Raw genomic sequence first — 17162 nt, 5'->3', positions numbered from 1 at the left:
GACTTCAATCATCAAATTAACTCAGTGGTCTACCAATCCACTAGTTATTAGCTTAAGTTCCACATTTGAAATAGCTGTTGGTCCTTTTTTTGTGAGGGACACTATGCAGTTAGTAGCAATAAAAAAGGGTTTTTAATTATATTTATAATCTTTACAAAGGATGATCGGTAAATGATTGATCACTGGGAACCCAAATTCTGTGACTCTTGGGATCACTAGAACATAGGGTTCCATACCGTTTGTTACCACAGAAGCGTCAGTGAGAGGGAGTTTAAAAGGAGCAATGGTGCTTTATTTAAAGGGAATGTGACAGCTGCCATAACCCCCTAAACAGCCAAGATTTATGTAAATTATGCTTTGCAAATATTGTACATAAATGCAGTGTTCTCCCTCCAGGGGAATGTACAATGAAGCCAGGTGTACGTGCCTAGCTTCATCGGCGCCTTGACTATGCCCAGGGAGAGAACATTGACAGAGGACTTTGACACCCGAGGAGGAGCTTTACACTGAGGCATGTGCAGCCTCATTACCCATTACCAGGGAGGTAAAACATTGCGCTGTGTGTGATATTTGCAATGATGATGATCTTACAAATCAAGTAAATCATGCCCACAGAGGCGTACTTTCATGACTTGTGGGAGGATAACTCCAGGCTCACCAACACCCCCTGACTAGTGAACCACTAATGTGCATAGTGCAAGTGCAGCTTTAAGGTTAACTTTATATTAGTTCAATATGTTATCTACAAAAAAGTTGCTTTTTAGAATACATTAAAAGATGCTATACTTCCATGGTGTCAGATTAGAAGGGCTAGCTTAGCAGGAAAGTTCCCTTTAAATCGGTTATCCAGAGACCCCCTCCCCTTAAAAAATAAAAATAAAAACCCAAAAATATTTCAATGTGCATTTACATACCCACCCAAATATCATGCATGCACAAAATTAAATATAGACATCAGTTCTCAATCTTGTTGCCAGGAAATGCAGCGTGAGGCACTGCCATTAAAGAAAGATTGATTTTCCTCACTAGAAACATCATATTGCCTGATCCCCAAAGATCACATTAGTTACTAATGCTCTTACACAATGGTTTCAAGGAGCTCTTGTCTTATACTGTAGGCAAGTATTGGAGCATCATCTCACAGAATTGCACTAAAATACTTCTGAGGACAAGTAACTATAGTCCCAAATGGGCTATTAGCAGGATACTTATATTACTAAGTGTCCTTAAAGGCATCCAACCAGCAGGATTTTGTTATATAAAGTAAAGGCAGTGTTATAATGGCACTCGGATGCTGAATCCAAGCATACCTTTTGTTTAAAGATCAGATGCTTGGTTGATGAAATATCAAAGTTGAAGAAATGCACTGCACTTTGATTGACATATGCATCGCGGGTAGGCCTTTATGGGTCGGGTCCTGTGTATATTCCTTCTCCTGCATCTTGTTTTGCAAACACCCTTTTCCTTATTTAAATATAGTGCCATGCTGTCATTGCTGTGGTTGACATTCAATACAAGATGCAGAAGGAAGAATATACATTGAGGGCCTGACCCACAGAGGCCTGCCCCAGGTGCACACATCAATCACGTCAAACACGTCAATCAATGTGCATTTCTTCAACTTTGACTAAAGATATTTCTGCAATGAAGCATCCGATCTTTTAACAAAATGTATGTCTGGATTCAGCATCCAAGTGCCAGTATGGCACTGCTTTTACTTCATATAGCAAAATCCTGATGGTTGGTTCCCTTTAAAGGGCCCATTACATGCTACGATATATCTAACGATATGTCGTCGGGGTCACATCGTTAGTGAACCACATCTGGCATCGTTTAACATATGGTAGCGTGTGACAGCTACGAGCGACTGTGAACGAGCAAAAATACTCACCTTATCATTGCTCGTTGACACGTCGTTAATTTTCAAAAAATCGATCATCCTTCTGCGCGCCGGTTGTTCATCGTTCCCGAGGCAGCACACATCGTTCCGTGTGACACCCCGGAAACGATGAACGTAGCTTACCTGCGTCCCGCCGGCAATGCGGAAGGAAGGAGGTGGGCGGGATGTTATGTCCCGCTCATCTCTGCCTCTCAGCTTCTATTGTCCGTCCGCTGTGTGACGTCGCTGTGACGCCGAACGTCCCTCCCCCTTCAGGAAGAGGTTGTTCGCTGCCCACAGCGAGGTCGTTCAGGAGGTAAGTACGTGTGACAGGGGGTTACCGACTTTGTGCGTCACGGGCAACAAATTGCCCATAACGCACAAACGATGGGGGCGAATGCGATCGCGAATGCGATCGCACGATATATTGTCCCGTGTAACGCCACCCTTATGCTTTGAGATAATTGACCAATAATATTATACGACTGGATAACCATATTAACTCTATGGAAATGATGGAAAAAGCCATAGGCACCTTTGACTGCCACTTCATTCAAGCTATTCCTTGGTTGGAATGGAAAGGGAGAATACTACTAATCATGAGGGTCCCAACAGTGATGCTATATACATTTATCATCCATCCTATGGATAGATGGTATATTTGGTTAGTAGCAAATCCCCACTTCGATCCATTCTACCTGGATGAGGGTAATCAGCTCCGCTAATCGGGCACCTTTATCGCTCAGTCATTTCAGTAGGCCGTTATATCCATTACTGCAAAAAAACAAATTATAATTTCCAATCTGCTGCATATCTACGTAGTATATGCATAATTTCGGGAATGCTTGATATCTTGTAGGAAAGATGCATCAAAAGAACCCATAGTAGAGATGAGAGCTGAGGATGAAAGAGTTACAAATCATGATGGGAGCCCAGTTAATGAACCCAATGAAACAACACCTCTTACAGAACCTGAGTATGTATTCATGTTTTGTTGTTTCTTATAAACATAGCAGTAAAGCCAACAATTCTAAGACATCTTTGCGGTTCACAATGCCTATCTAAATGTTTCGTTTCACCTTCTCTGGATATGCTTTCTCGGTTATGTAATTTGTACAGTCATTTATGTTCATGTGTTAATTGGTTGTAAATACAACATACCAATTTGGGAAAGCAGCTTACAAAATATAATCACACCGGTAATACTTTCTTTAGAAAGTGTCAAAATTGTGTAATGCATAAATCATACAGTAAGATAGACATTGACTTCACAAGGTGTCTTTAAAATCGTGTATTTTTGATGATATCCCATGTCCTAGCTTACATGTTTTATACAACTAAATTCAATGTAAAAAAAGAGGTGCATTGGTGTAATTTGAGGTAGACTACAATAATCTGAACCCTCTGTGGCCATTTTTGGGAAATAAGAAACCTATTTAGATCTCTGATCATATTGTATCCCCTCTTAGCACTGCCAACACGCAACATGGCTTCTGGTGAAGTAATGTCAGTACACGTCTACATGTTCTGCTGAAGTCCACCTGCTTGGAACATTTCCTCAGCCACTTCCTTTGGCTTCTCATAATCTTGTCCTGGACATTGACTGTCTGTTTTTTGTCATTGATCATGTATTATCTGTGCTGGAATGGCAAGGTTGAGAAATGGACCGGCAGATTAGTTGTGTGTTTGCGTGAATGAGCCTGTGTGTACATATTGTTGGTCTCCACTATTACAATACGACAAGTCTGGCAATAGAAGGCGCTGGAATGAAAAATTGCTCAAAAGGGTCTTATCCAATTAGAAATTAAAAGAGAAAAAACACAAAGAGGCTCACCTCATGTGGATGTGCAGGTCAGAACCACCATAAAACCCTGTAGGCCGCTGCAGAACCCACACGGAGATCAAACAATGGAAATGAAGAAAGGGTTCATGCCCTGCACCACATATCATATTATTGTCCTGATGAAGAAGTCTCTGAGGGCTTTGAAATGCGTTGACCAATAAATCATATTTGATCTACATCATCTGAACTGTGTGGCGGCACAGAAGATTAGCCCTTTCTTCATTTCCATTGACTTGAACTCGACTGTCAGGGAAGAATATGATTGACCTCATTTATTTCTTATACTACATTTTGAAAATTATTATTTGCTATGTGCAAAAAATATTTATATTTATTTACTGTAAGACACCATAGATAAATGAGACCCAACAAGCATCATTCCGTTTAAATCAAAAAAGAAAAATATAGGGCTGTTTTACTGAGACCCACCACTTATTTGTAGGCAAGTTGAACTGTTAGAATAAAATAGGAAAGTCAACTTCATTTTGACCCTTTTGCTCAGTTTATGTTATTGTTAGTTTTAAAGTGGTTGTTCCCTTTTAATTAAGCTTCTATCCCAGCTGCAGCTTGTTATAAATTAACAAACCCTCCTAAACTCTCACCTGCTCCCAATCCATTGGTTACTCTATGCCATTGCGCATGGTACTTGGCATTGGCCTCAGTGCTAACTTCACCTTGATAGCACGGCAGCCAATCAGGGAGCTTAGAAGTTCTGTCAATATAGATGGAATGTCCCTTTTGAACTGCTGAGCTCACTGATTGGCTGCTGTGCTGTCAACATGATGATAGTGCCAAAGCCAAAGTCGGGCACTGAGTGCAGCAGGAGAGACATCTTGGATGCCCCATGGAAGGTGAGTATAGCGTAGTTTGTTTATTTATAACAAGCTGCAGGTAGGGTAGAAACTGTAAAGTGCTAACTAGAGTTGAGTGGATCGGTAATAATCCGGGTCCGTCGGATCCGGATCAAGTTGCCGCCGAAGTCCGGATCCGATCCGGAATCTGCGGCCATGTAAATCAATGGGGAGCCGGATCCGGGACGAGAGAGAGAGAGAGAGAAAAAAAAAACGGATCCGAATCATGCACCCCGAATCCCGGGTACTGGTCGGACTCGGATCGGGCGGTCAAACCGTGCGGATCCGGATTTTGCGGATCCGGGTCCACTCAACACAAGTGCTAACTTATCACTCAAATAAGTGTAGGGAACTCTAAACTCATAGTTTTCATCATTCATATTCTTTATATTTACCAAGGTTACTTTGCTTTATTTTTTTTTAAAAATTAAGTTTCTTGATTTTGGCTTCATTTTAATGGCAATGACTTGTGCACATAGACTGTACCGCTTTCCACAGATTACCTATGGCAAAATACTAGAAAAATACTCTCCTTTAGGGTACACTCATATGAAAATCTCGCTTTGCACTTGGACCAATGTTAGTCATTGAGGCAGAGCAGATGATCAGCTTTTTTCTCATCCAGATTCTGGAAAAGCCTCAGCATGCTGTAATTGTCAGCGAGAGACGTGTCACTCGCACGCATACAAGTCTATGGGTGCGAGTAAAACATCGGACTCAGATGACATCCAAGTTCAGTGCAATATACGCAGGCTGACAATGGAGGAGATGCAGAAATTAATCTATACCTCTCCTCCGCAGCGCCCACCTTCTCCTCCGCAGCTGTGATCCAATCTTAGGATCAGAACACAGTTACATGACACTTGGCTCCCGCTGGCTACACAGCGGGGGCTGAGGGTCATTAGCATATCACATCCGATGCACTCGCATCGGATGCCATACCATCGTGTGAATCCAGCCTTTACTTTGAAGGAGAGACATTTATCCCACCTTTGATTTCCACCTATCACCAGAAAGGACTTAGTCAATCCACCATTACGGCCAGTGTCTGACCATCAATGAGTTGAGTTTTCTTTTTCAGTGCCATGGGAGATGGAAATGCATCTGAGAATATTTCCTTGACAATATTTGGTACTTCTAAAAAAATGAAAGTTGAGATCTGGTAGATTGTAAATAGGGACAAGGAATTCCTGTATAACTTGGTGCTCAAAAAAGGTCCAACACCTTTTATATAGCAAACAAAGAGCTTGGCAGTCATAGTAGATAGTTAATAGTGGCAGTGTATTGTACGATGGTGTCTCACAGAAAGTTTTGGTTACAATGACCTTCTTTAGATTCACATAATTCTGCTGAAGGTTCTGTGTGGATAAGCGCTGATTGTAAAGTGGATCACCGCTGTGTAGAGTGTCCAATGATAAGCTTATCATCAGCTCCTCTACACAGCGGTGATCTGCTAATTATCAACAATTATCTGCACCATATTAACCCTTCCACAGAATCATGTAAATCTGAAGAAGGTCATTGTGACCAAAATGCTAAGCATATTCTGTGAGACACCATCGTACAATAAACTACCACTATTATTTATCTACTACGACTGCCCAGTTTCCTGTTTGTTTGAGAACTGCCAGATGTGCAGCCATCTCTCTACTCCATCATTCATTTTCTGTAGAAAAAAAAACAAAACAAAATATGCGTATGTATTTTTTTTTTCTACCTAAGTGTGACTGTTATTGTAATTATCATTTTCAGCTCAGAGTAAATGCTGGTAATTAGTGATGGGCACACCCGCAGATATCTGTAGTCAACTGAACCAACCGGATTTAAAAAAAAAAAAATGGTTTGGGCCTGGAATTATTTCCAGATATCTGGCCGGACAGTGATCCCCATATAAATCTGCTGGGACCCAAATCTAGTGCTTTAAAATGGTGGTAGAAAGGGCTAGGCGGCTTAGAGCAGGCATATTATACTTACCAGTCTCCACGTGGCTGTAACACTACTTCCATAGCCGCTCATTAATCTCATGCGTATGCACTGCTTTCCCTGCCCACTGGCAGTCCCGGTATCTGTGATTGGTTGCAGTCAGACTGTGCCTCCAGCCTGTGTGACAGTGTGACTGCTTGCAATTGCACATGCTGTGTGTGTACCTATACTGGTGTAAAAATAAATAAATAGCTGAAAACTTTGGCGTAGGGTCTCCCCATACTTTGATACCCAGCACAGATAAAAACTATGGCTACAGGCTGCAGCCCCCAGCCATGCACTTGTCTTGGCTGTGTGTCAAAATATGAGGGACCCCATGCAGTTTTTTTAAATTATTTAAATAAATAATTTTAAAAAAAGGTGTGTGGTCCCCTCCAGTATTTATACCCAGCCATGATAAAGCCGACAGCTGGGGGCTGATATTCTAAGGCTGGGCAGGCCCATGGTTATACTGTTAATTCATTACATTCCTAATAGTGGTCAAATCTCTGGACAAGTATCACTTAGAATCTATAGATTTAATTAGTCTTTAATAGTCCACAAAAAGAAAATATTAGGTTAGAAACCCTGCATGGAGCTTGTGTAGAAACTGTGTAGAGATAATCGTATTGATCTGCTGAGAATAAAGTTCAAATTGAACTTCCTCAATTTTGTGATTTTATGCAAATTCAAACATTTTGTGATTTGATTTGTGGTTCTTATAACTAAGAAAAAAGTTGCCCAACACCATTTCTCACACTGCTGAAGCATCAGAAAATAGGCAAATGTAATTTCTTGTCTATGTGTTAAACTCCCCATAATGCACTGCAACTACAATATTTAGCGGGTCATATATTGTACAATGGTGGTTTGTAAATCTCCCTTCTGTAGAGAGTAAGCTCTTATGGTCAACATGGTCCTCTCTCTCTGTCCTGTAGAATGTAAGCTCTTATGGTCAGCATGGTCCTCTCTCTCATGTAGAGTGTAAGCTCTTATAATCAGTGGGGTCTTCTCTCTCTATTTTCTGTAGAGAGTAAGCCCTTATGATCAGCAGGGTACTCTCTTCTGTAGAGTATAAGCTCTTATGGTCAGCCTGGATCTCTGTCACTCTTCTGTAGAGAGAAAGCTCTTATGGTCAGCAGGGTCTTCTCTCTTTCTCTTCTGTAGAGAGTAAGCTTTTATGGTCAGCATGGTCCTCTCTCTCTCTCTAGTGCAGAGAGAAAGACCTTATGGTCAATGGGGCCCTCTCTCTCTCCTGTAGAGTGTAAGCTTTTATGATGAGCATGGTTCTCTCCTTCTCTTGTAGAGTGTAAGCTCTTTTGGTCTTCAGGGTTTTCTTTCTCTTCTGTAGAGTGTAAGCTCTTATGGTCAGTGGGGTCCTCACAAGCTCTCTCCTGTAGAGAGAAATACTGTTATGGTCAGTAAGGTCCTCTCTCTTTCTCCTGTAGAGGGTAAGCTTTTAAGGTCAGTATGGTCCTCTCTCTCTCTCTCTCTTCTATAGAGAGAAAGCTCTTATATTCAACAGGATCATCTCTCTTGTGTAGAGTGTAAGCTCTTATGGTCAGCAAGGTCCTCTCTCCTATAGTGAGTAAGCTATTATGGACAGTGGAGTCCTTGATCTCTCTTCTGTAGAACATAAGTATAAGGAAGCTCCTTTCTCTCCTCTTCTCCATGTGGATTTTCTAAGCAATTAGAAGCTTTCCAGTATTGAGAGTCACACTAATTTATATACCGCAAAGCAATTTATTTCAGAAAAATTTAGCAGTCGGCAAATTAGAATTTCAAAAGATCTGCTCATCTTTAGCTATGTGCATGAGGACTTAGATATCATATGAGATTATATAGTTTGCATTTTTTTATTTTTTTGCGTTTTCTTTTTATACACTTATTCAATGTTTTCTCTAATTTTGGCCTTCACAAAAAGAGAATCCTGATGAATGATTTCAATGTACAATATGTCAATTAATATCAATATAGTGCTCAGGTAGGAATTTCTGATACATTCTTGGTGTGTTAAGGCCACTTTACACACAGCGACATCGCTATCGATGTCGCTGCCAATCGCACCCGCCCCTGTTGTTTGTGCGTCACAGGCAAATCGCTGCCTGTGGCATACAAAATCGCTAGTACCCGTCACATGGACTTACCTTTGTCTTTTCTAAGGGGGCGGTTTGCGCGGCGTCACACGGCAGGCATCCAATAGAAGCGGAGGGGCAGACAGCAGCCGCAGGAAAGTCACGACCACCTTGTTGCCGGAGGACACAGGTACGGTCGCAGAACGAACAACCTGTATCCAAAAGCAGCAACAATATTTGGGAAAGGAACGACGTGTCAACGATCAACAATTAGGTGAGTATTTTGCATCGTTAGCGGTTGCTCGTAGGTGTCACACACAATGACATCGCTAATGAGGCCGGATGTGCGTCACGAATTCCGTGACCCCAACGACATCTCATTAGCGATGTCGTTGCGGGTAAAGCGGCCTTTAGTGTAGTTACTGCTACACAGTTTAGTCTTATTTCTGTATGATAGGTTCCATTTCTTTATCATTCACCAGCACTAACCACATTAACACCATATTGGATGCATTATTCGTTTGGTGTTTGAATGAAACTTTCACAAACAGAAATATTTCATTACATGCATTTCCCACCATCCTATTGGAGCCAAATGCAGCTTCTTACTCTGTTTTCCATCCCATCTTTCATGCGTACACTTCATCGTTTCTTTGCAAAGTTTCTTAAAACTTCTCTTTTTATATACACTATCTAAAACCATTTTCTAGTGCGCCATCTGTCAGTGTAGCTATCAAGCTATAACACCTGCCATTTCATAATCTTTACCATGGGTGCATATGATAGTATCAGTATTTTATAAAATGTCAAAACACTTTGGGTTTTGAAGACCATATATGTCATACCGCTGGACATCTCAAGGGAACTGTAATTTACTCGTCTGCAATATTTCATGTAAGTGTTTATTGGCGTCTACTCAGCATAAAACAACTTCAGTTACTGGTCTCCGATAATAAAAAGTTGATATACTTGTTGGGAACATAACCAAAGTGAATATTGTCAAGCCAATACTTACTAAAATATAAGCTACTTTGAGAAAATTACACAATACTATTATCAATATAATAAAATATAATTAATGTGGCTACCTAAAGAGTTTGGTTACGGTTGGGGCTATACAGGTTGGGCGCAATTAAAGTTTGCTAAGTGTCAATTGCTACATTGCAATATTATATTGCATATATCGTATATATCAAACATTTTTGTAACTCAGACCACAGCATCATGGACATGAAATTGCTGGTATTGAAAGTATTGTATTGTAGTATGGTATTGTCCCCACATAGCTTTCTCATGAGCCAGATCAGACACCCCCATACTTTGCACTGACGAGGAGCAAGCACCCCGAAACACCGTGTCTGCAAATTGGGATTCTGATCTGGCTTATATATCCTGAGTCATAGTGCAAAGGATTGTTGAAAATCCACTTGTGACTTTTAGGATCGCTACTTCCAATAGGTGGCGCTGTGCTAGAGTTTGTCTCCTTTACTGGAGAGACAATTTGAATATTTCTTAGAGGGGCGTGGCAGCTATAAGTCCCCTTACCTGGCAGCCAGGCTGGCTTGCAAAGTCTCCTTAAGGAGAATAGTGTTCCCCCATGGTATTGAAAGGAAATTTCAAGTCCCAGAGAGACAGGAGACTTTGGGAGTACAAACTTATGATGACCTTTGACACATTCAGAGTAGGAAGGAATGTGTCTCATGGATTCATGTCTTTTTACATCAGTTAAAAGATGTGCTCCTCTGACCATCCGAGCGTGTCACAGCCTGGACCAGACCCTGATCAGAGGACAATAAAAGTTTCACACTGAACTGCAGCAATATTTATGGCCACAACAGTTTGCCCCCCTGCCATAGAGAGAGTTCTGTTTTATATAACTTGTTTTTTTTTTTTTTTTTTTTTGCACTATTCTAAGTCCTGTTGTGTATAAATATGTGACTCTTCAGATTTTGTGTTATACCATGCCTGATGAAGAGACCTGAGTAGTCTCGAAAGCTTGTAATTATTACCATCTTTTCAGTTAGCCATTAAAAGGTATCAACCACTGAGGACTTCAGTTCTTTTAAACAATTTTTTTACATTGCAATATAAATTATTAAGATCTCATTGCGACCCTGAGTGTACTACGACTTCTTTGAATCTGGTTCAACTTCTTGAAACCTCCATGTACAGGACCCTCGAGATCAAAGTGTAACCCGATTAACGTGTATTACACGGCAATGTAGCAGCAACACCTAGCAAACTTTGGAAGCACAACTGGTGTTGCTGTCAAAGTTGCTGTGTAGCCCTAGGCTTATAGGGAATCTGTCAGTAGCATCAACCTTCTGTAATGTTTGTGGGTGCGAGCAAGGAGTGGACCCACTGGGCCACAACACACAGGAAAACTAGAGGAGCTTGACTGTAGAATCTCACTAGGTTTTCACCAGAGCTTCTAAAGGTGAGGGTGTTGTGCTGTAGGTGGAAACCAGGTGCCACTCAGGAACACTGGAGCTGTGACAGCTGGCCGCAGGGGTATGTACATGGACAGTAACTGATAATAGGTGCAACTGGCATGGCTGATGCAGCAGACTTGGGTAATAAAGTATGATGCAGCCGGTATAGCAGACTTGACCCACAGGGTGCGATGCAGCAGCAGTGAATTTGTCAGCTACTGGAACACAGAATGGTATTAGCAATGTGGCTCAATGCACTAAACAGCAGCAGCACTTAGAGATCTGAGAATTAAAAACGTAAAGACCATATTGCCCATGCACCTTCCTTAAGGGGAAGGTGCCTTAAATACCTAATACCTCTAAGCCATAGTCTGAGAGGCACTGTCAGGTTACAGTGCACTGACCCTTTAAGACAAGGCACACTAAGAGCAGTTCCTGGAGCCCTGTTCAGCATGTGCATAAAGCAGCCACTGCTGAGCAGCCAGGAAGTTGAGAGCACCACCAAGCACACAATTGAAGGGGAGCAGGACAGTGCAGGAATGCCGGTAAGGGTGTTATACCTTCCTAAGCAATCTATATGGGTGTGTAGGTAAAAAGCTGCATGAGATGATAGGTTGTTATCTATGATCCGATGTCTTATTCCACAGAAATTCACATTTTCTTCTATGCAAATGAGCTGTCAAATTCTATGGGTTGTACCTGCCTGAGAGTCTGCCTTCAGGACCTATTAGCTTTACAAGAGAGACATGTAATGACTGACACTTTGCTGTTATAAACACCTTCAGTTTTGCAGTGAAATAAACAGCAAGCATATTACAAATTAGCTAACCCACCAAAGCAGAGCTAACCAGCTACAGCAGAGCTAACACATTACAACAGTACAACAGAGCTAACACAGTACAATCAAAGCCAACGCAGTGCAGCAGAGTTTAGCCAGTAAGGCAGAGCTAATGTATTTTCACCACAGCATACATAGTACAGCAGAGACAACTCAGTACATCAGAGCTTACATAGTACAGCAAAGTTACCATGTATAACAGAGCTTGTATAGTACAGCAGAGCTAACACATTACAGCAGAGCTTACATAATACAGCATCTATTAAATAGTACAGCATAGTTACTACAGTGCAACAGAGTTAATGCAGTACAGCAGAGCTAACACAGTACAGCAGAGCTAACGTCACAGTAGAGCATACACAGTACAGCAGATCTTATATAATACAGCAAAGTTACTACAGTGCAACAGAGTTAATGCAGTACAGCAGAGCTAACACAGTACAACAGAGCTTACATAGTACAGCAGAGATACCACAAACAACAGACCTTGCATAGAACAGCAGAGCTAACATATTACAGCAGAGCTTACATAGTACATCCGAGCTAACACAGTACAGCAGAGTTACCACAGTACAGCAGAGCTTAAATAGTACAACAAAGCTAACACAATACAGAAGAGCTAGCACACTACAGAAAAGCTAACACATTAAAGCAGAGCTTACATAGTACAGCAGAATTACTACAATTCAACAGAGCTTGTATAGAAGAGCAAAGCTAACATAGTATAGCAAAGATAACACCTTACAGCTGAGCGTACATAGTACAGCAGAGCTAACACAGCACAGCAGAGCTTACATAGTACAACAGTTATCATAGTACAATAGAGCTTACACAGTACATCAGAGTTACCATAGTACAACAGAGCTTACACAGTACATCAGAGTTACCATAGTACAACAGAGCTTACACAGTACATCAGAGTTACCATAGAACAACAGAGCTTACACAGTACATCAGAGTTACCACAGTACAATAGAGCTTACACAGTACATCAGAGTTACCATAGTACAACAGAGCTTACACAGTACATCAGAGTTACCACAGTACAACAGAGCTTACACAGTACATCAGAGTTACCACAGTACAACAGAGCTTACACAGTACATCAGAGTTACCACAGTACAACAGAGATTACACAGTACATCAGAGTTACCACAGTACAACAGAGCTTACACAGTATATCAGACTTACCACAGTACAACAGAGCTTACACAGTACATCAGAGTTACCACAGTACAACAGAGCTTACACAGTACATCAGAGTTACCATAGTACAACAGAGCTTACACAGTACATCAGAGTTACCACAGTACAATAGAGCTTACACAGTACATCAGAGTTACCATAGTACAACAGAGCTTACACAGTACATCAGAGTTACCACAGTACAACAGAGCTTACACAGTACATCAGAGTTACCACAGTACAACAGAGCTTACACAGTACATCAGAGTTACCACAGTACAACAGAGCTTACACAGTACATCAGAGTTACCACAGTACCACAGAGCTTACTCAGTGCAGCAGAGTTACCACAGTACAACAGAGCTTACACAGTACATCAGAGTTACCACAGTACAACAGAGCTTACTCAGTGCAGCAGAGTTACCACAGTACAACAGAGCTTACTCAGTGCAGCAGAGTTACCACAGTACAACAGAGCTTACACAGTGCAGCAGAGTTTCCACAGTAGAATAGAGCTTACATAGTACAGCAAAGCTAATACAGTATATTATTATTATTATTATTATTATTATTATTATTATTATTATTAGAACCTTTATAGTACAGCTGAGCTAACATAGTACAGCATATTTACTACAGTACAACATATCTTGCATAGTATAGCAAAGCTAACATAGCACAGTAGAGCTAACACAGCACAGCAGAACTTACATAGTACAACAGAGCTACCACAGTACAGCAGAGCTTAAATAGTACAGCAAAACTAACACAATACAGAAGAGCTAACACAGTACAGCAAAGCTAACACATTAAAGCAGAGCTTACATAATGAAGAAAAAACAAAAAGCCAGCACTAAATGTGCACTTCAGCACCAACAATTCCAAACTGTACTTATTATAAAAAAAATTTTTTTGAGATTTTTGGCAAAAAATTGCAATTTCTTGAGCTGCCTCGCCACTTCACGGCAAATCTCATTTGAGGCAGTCCTACACTAAAATATTTTTATAAAATGTGCCATACGGCCTCACATATGAATAGTAGAACTGCTCTTGGCAGCACTCACCTGGTCTATTTCAATCCCGTACCCATGACTGAGCCATGGCTGTGGGCGGGACAGGTCCAAGCAAACGCTGCATGAAGTAAATAGCCCGTGGACAAGGCCTGATGACCTAATGTGAACAGTCACCAACCGCCAAAATCTAGACAGATGGAATACATCCCAAATTGGGGTGCATAGCAAGGTGGAGGTCAACCACCGACCAATTCAATGAAGAAAAAACAAAAAGCCAGCACTAAATGTGCACTTCAGCACCAACAATTCCAAACTGTACTTATTATAAAAAAAATTTTTTTGAGATTTTTGGCAAAAAATTGCAATTTCTTGAGCTGCCTCGCCACTTCACGGCAAATCTCATTTGAGGCAGTCCTACACTAAAATATTTTTATAAAATGTGCCATACGGCCTCACATATGAATAGTAGAACTGCTCTTGGCAGCACTCACCTGGTCTATTTCAATCCCGTACCCATGACTGAGCCATGGCTGTGGGCGGGACAGGTCCAAGCAAACGCTGCATGAAGTAAATAGCCCGTGGACAAGGCCTGATGACCTAATGTGAACAGTCACCAACCGCCAAAATCTAGACAGATGGAATACATCCCAAATTGGGGTGCATAGCAAGGTGGAGGTCAACCACCGACCAATTCAATGAAGAAAAAACAAAAAGCCAGCACTAAATGTGCACTTCAGCACCAACAATTCCAAACTGTACTTATTATAAAAAAAATTTTTTTGAGATTTTTGGCAAAAAATTGCAATTTCTTGAGCTGCCTCGCCACTTCACGGCAAATCTCATTTGAGGCAGTCCTACACTAAAATATTTTTATAAAATGTGCCATACGGCCTCACATATGAATAGTAGAACTGCTCTTGGCAGCACTCACCTGGTCTATTTCAATCCCGTACCCATGACTGAGCCATGGCTGTGGGCGGGACAGGTCCAAGCAAACGCTGCATGAAGTAAATAGCCCGTGGACAAGGCCTGATGACCTAATGTGAACAGTCACCAACCGCCAAAATCTAGACAGATGGAATACATCCCAAATTGGGGTGCATAGCAAGGTGGAGGTCAACCACCGACCAATTCAATGAAGAAAAAACAAAAAGCCAGCACTAAATGTGCACTTCAGCACCAACAATTCCAAACTGTACTTATTATAAAAAAAAATTTTTTGAGATTTTTGGCAAAAAATTGCAATTTCTTGAGCTGCCTCGCCACTTCACGGCAAATCTCATTTGAGGCAGTCCTACACTAAAATATTTTTATAAAATGTGCCATACGGCCTCACATATGAATAGTAGAACTGCTCTTGGCAGCACTCACCTGGTCTATTTCAATCCCGTACCCATGACTGGGTAATACAGCAGAGCTTACATAGTATAGCAGAATTACTACAGTTCAACAGAGCTTGTATAGAACAGCAAAGCTAACATAGTATAGCAAAGCTAACACCTTACAGCTGAGTGTACATAGTCCAGCAGAGCTAACAAAGCACAGCAGAGCTTACATAGTACAACAGAGTTACCATAGTACAACAGAGCTTACACAGTATAGTTGGAGCGTGTGCAGTTTACTGTATAATTATCATTAATTTCCCATTCACAGTGAATGTTGGCTATGTGTTAAGTGGTCATATCAGTATTATCAGCAATATATAAAATGCAGAATTTATAACAAAATTAAAAGTTATCCAGACCTCATATTCCCATCCTTGTTATGTATTCTTTGTTTTTCAACTGTCATGTAAAACAATGGCTACTAATGAGTTTTGGACAAGTTATCCAAAATGCAAAAAAATAAAATGTCAGCTCTACATAGATGTATTTTTCACTATAGAGTCTCAAGTTTGTCTACGAATGAATTGCATCCTATCATAATGTTGTGGCCATAATGTCGACCCAATAATGTGGTCATGTTATTATGATGCAAAACTAGACCTTATGGTGTACACTTTAGAAAAATAAAGCTTAATATCATGGTTTTAATAAAGTGCTGACCTAAAGAATTATTAACAGATTACTAAAATGAAAAATGTGCTATTAAGATGCTTTTAGTGGAATGAGAAATATGAACCTAAAACGAGAAAGTAACAGAACATTTCCTTTTTCTCACATAACCTTTATAGATGATGAAAATATGCCATAATTTTAATATAAAGTCCAAAGTGTCAGGTTAGGGCTGTATTTAGCTTCTTGGCATATACTGTACATTAACACTGAAACTTTGATCTTCACAAAGTTTTTGTGTATGGTCAAGGGCAGAAAACTTACAAGACACCTGTAATCTTGGTCTCCAGTGTTTAGATTGATTTTTTTCCCTCATTTTATGTGTTTGCTAAAGTGAACCTGAAATGTAAAAAATGATGTTAACCTGCAGAAATTGTAGAAAAGAAATGCACTAGTGATGAGTGAGTATTACCATGCTTGGGCTCTGAGTACTCGTAATGAGCAGTTGGATGCTTGGATGGGCTCGACTCAAGTACCCGAGTATAATGGAAGGAAATTGGGAACTCGAGCATGTTTCCCCTTTGACTTCTATTATACTCGATCAAGCTCCGCTCCTCCGAGTATCCAACTGCTTGTTACTAATTATGAGCGAGTGTGCTAGCCACTGCTCGATATTAGATCGCGCAATGGGGTGCTTGAATATTCTTAGTACTCAGCCAAATATTGGAGTCATTGTATGTGTCATTTGTGAATGATCCAACTCAAAGAGCCAGCTCCTTCAGGAAATGATGAGAGCCGGCACCCCAGTGGGAGGCACTTTCAGTTTCTGAATGATTCTCATTTGCAGTAAAAACGTGTTCAGTTGCAGTGTGTAAAAAAATAAAAATTAACAGCCCATCCTCCCCTGGAAATAATCTGGTTATGGCTGGCTGTATGTGGGCGTAGAGCAGGACTGCGCAATAATTGGCATCCATTATACTCGAGTTGAGCTCGTAAGAGTGTCCAACCATCTCCACTAGAGTGAAGAGCACTCGCACATCATTACTTGTTACGAGTACTGAGCACCCGTGCATGGTAGGGCTCGATCATC

General features: G+C 40.9%; 1 protein-coding gene across 2 annotated transcripts in view; it reads left to right on the top strand.

The window, feature by feature from the left end:
• The window catches only part of NCAM2 (neural cell adhesion molecule 2), a 579053-nt gene that overhangs the window by 542173 nt on the left and 19718 nt on the right, over nucleotides 1-17162 (top strand). Inside the window, exon 17 of one of the 2 annotated variants that reach the window (XM_075335064.1) lies at nucleotides 2739-2855. The exons of the other annotated variant lie outside the window; for it this stretch is intronic. Within the exon in view, the coding sequence (XP_075191179.1) occupies nucleotides 2739-2855 (117 nt within the window). The remainder of the gene's footprint in view (nucleotides 1-2738; nucleotides 2856-17162) is intronic. 2 annotated transcript variants of the gene reach the window in all.

This window comes from Anomaloglossus baeobatrachus, chromosome 2 (assembly GCF_048569485.1).
Source record: "Anomaloglossus baeobatrachus isolate aAnoBae1 chromosome 2, aAnoBae1.hap1, whole genome shotgun sequence".
Lineage (NCBI taxonomy): Eukaryota > Metazoa > Chordata > Amphibia > Anura > Aromobatidae > Anomaloglossus > Anomaloglossus baeobatrachus.
Note: the sequence above shows the minus strand (reverse complement) of the source record. Positions and strands in the feature narration are given on the sequence as shown.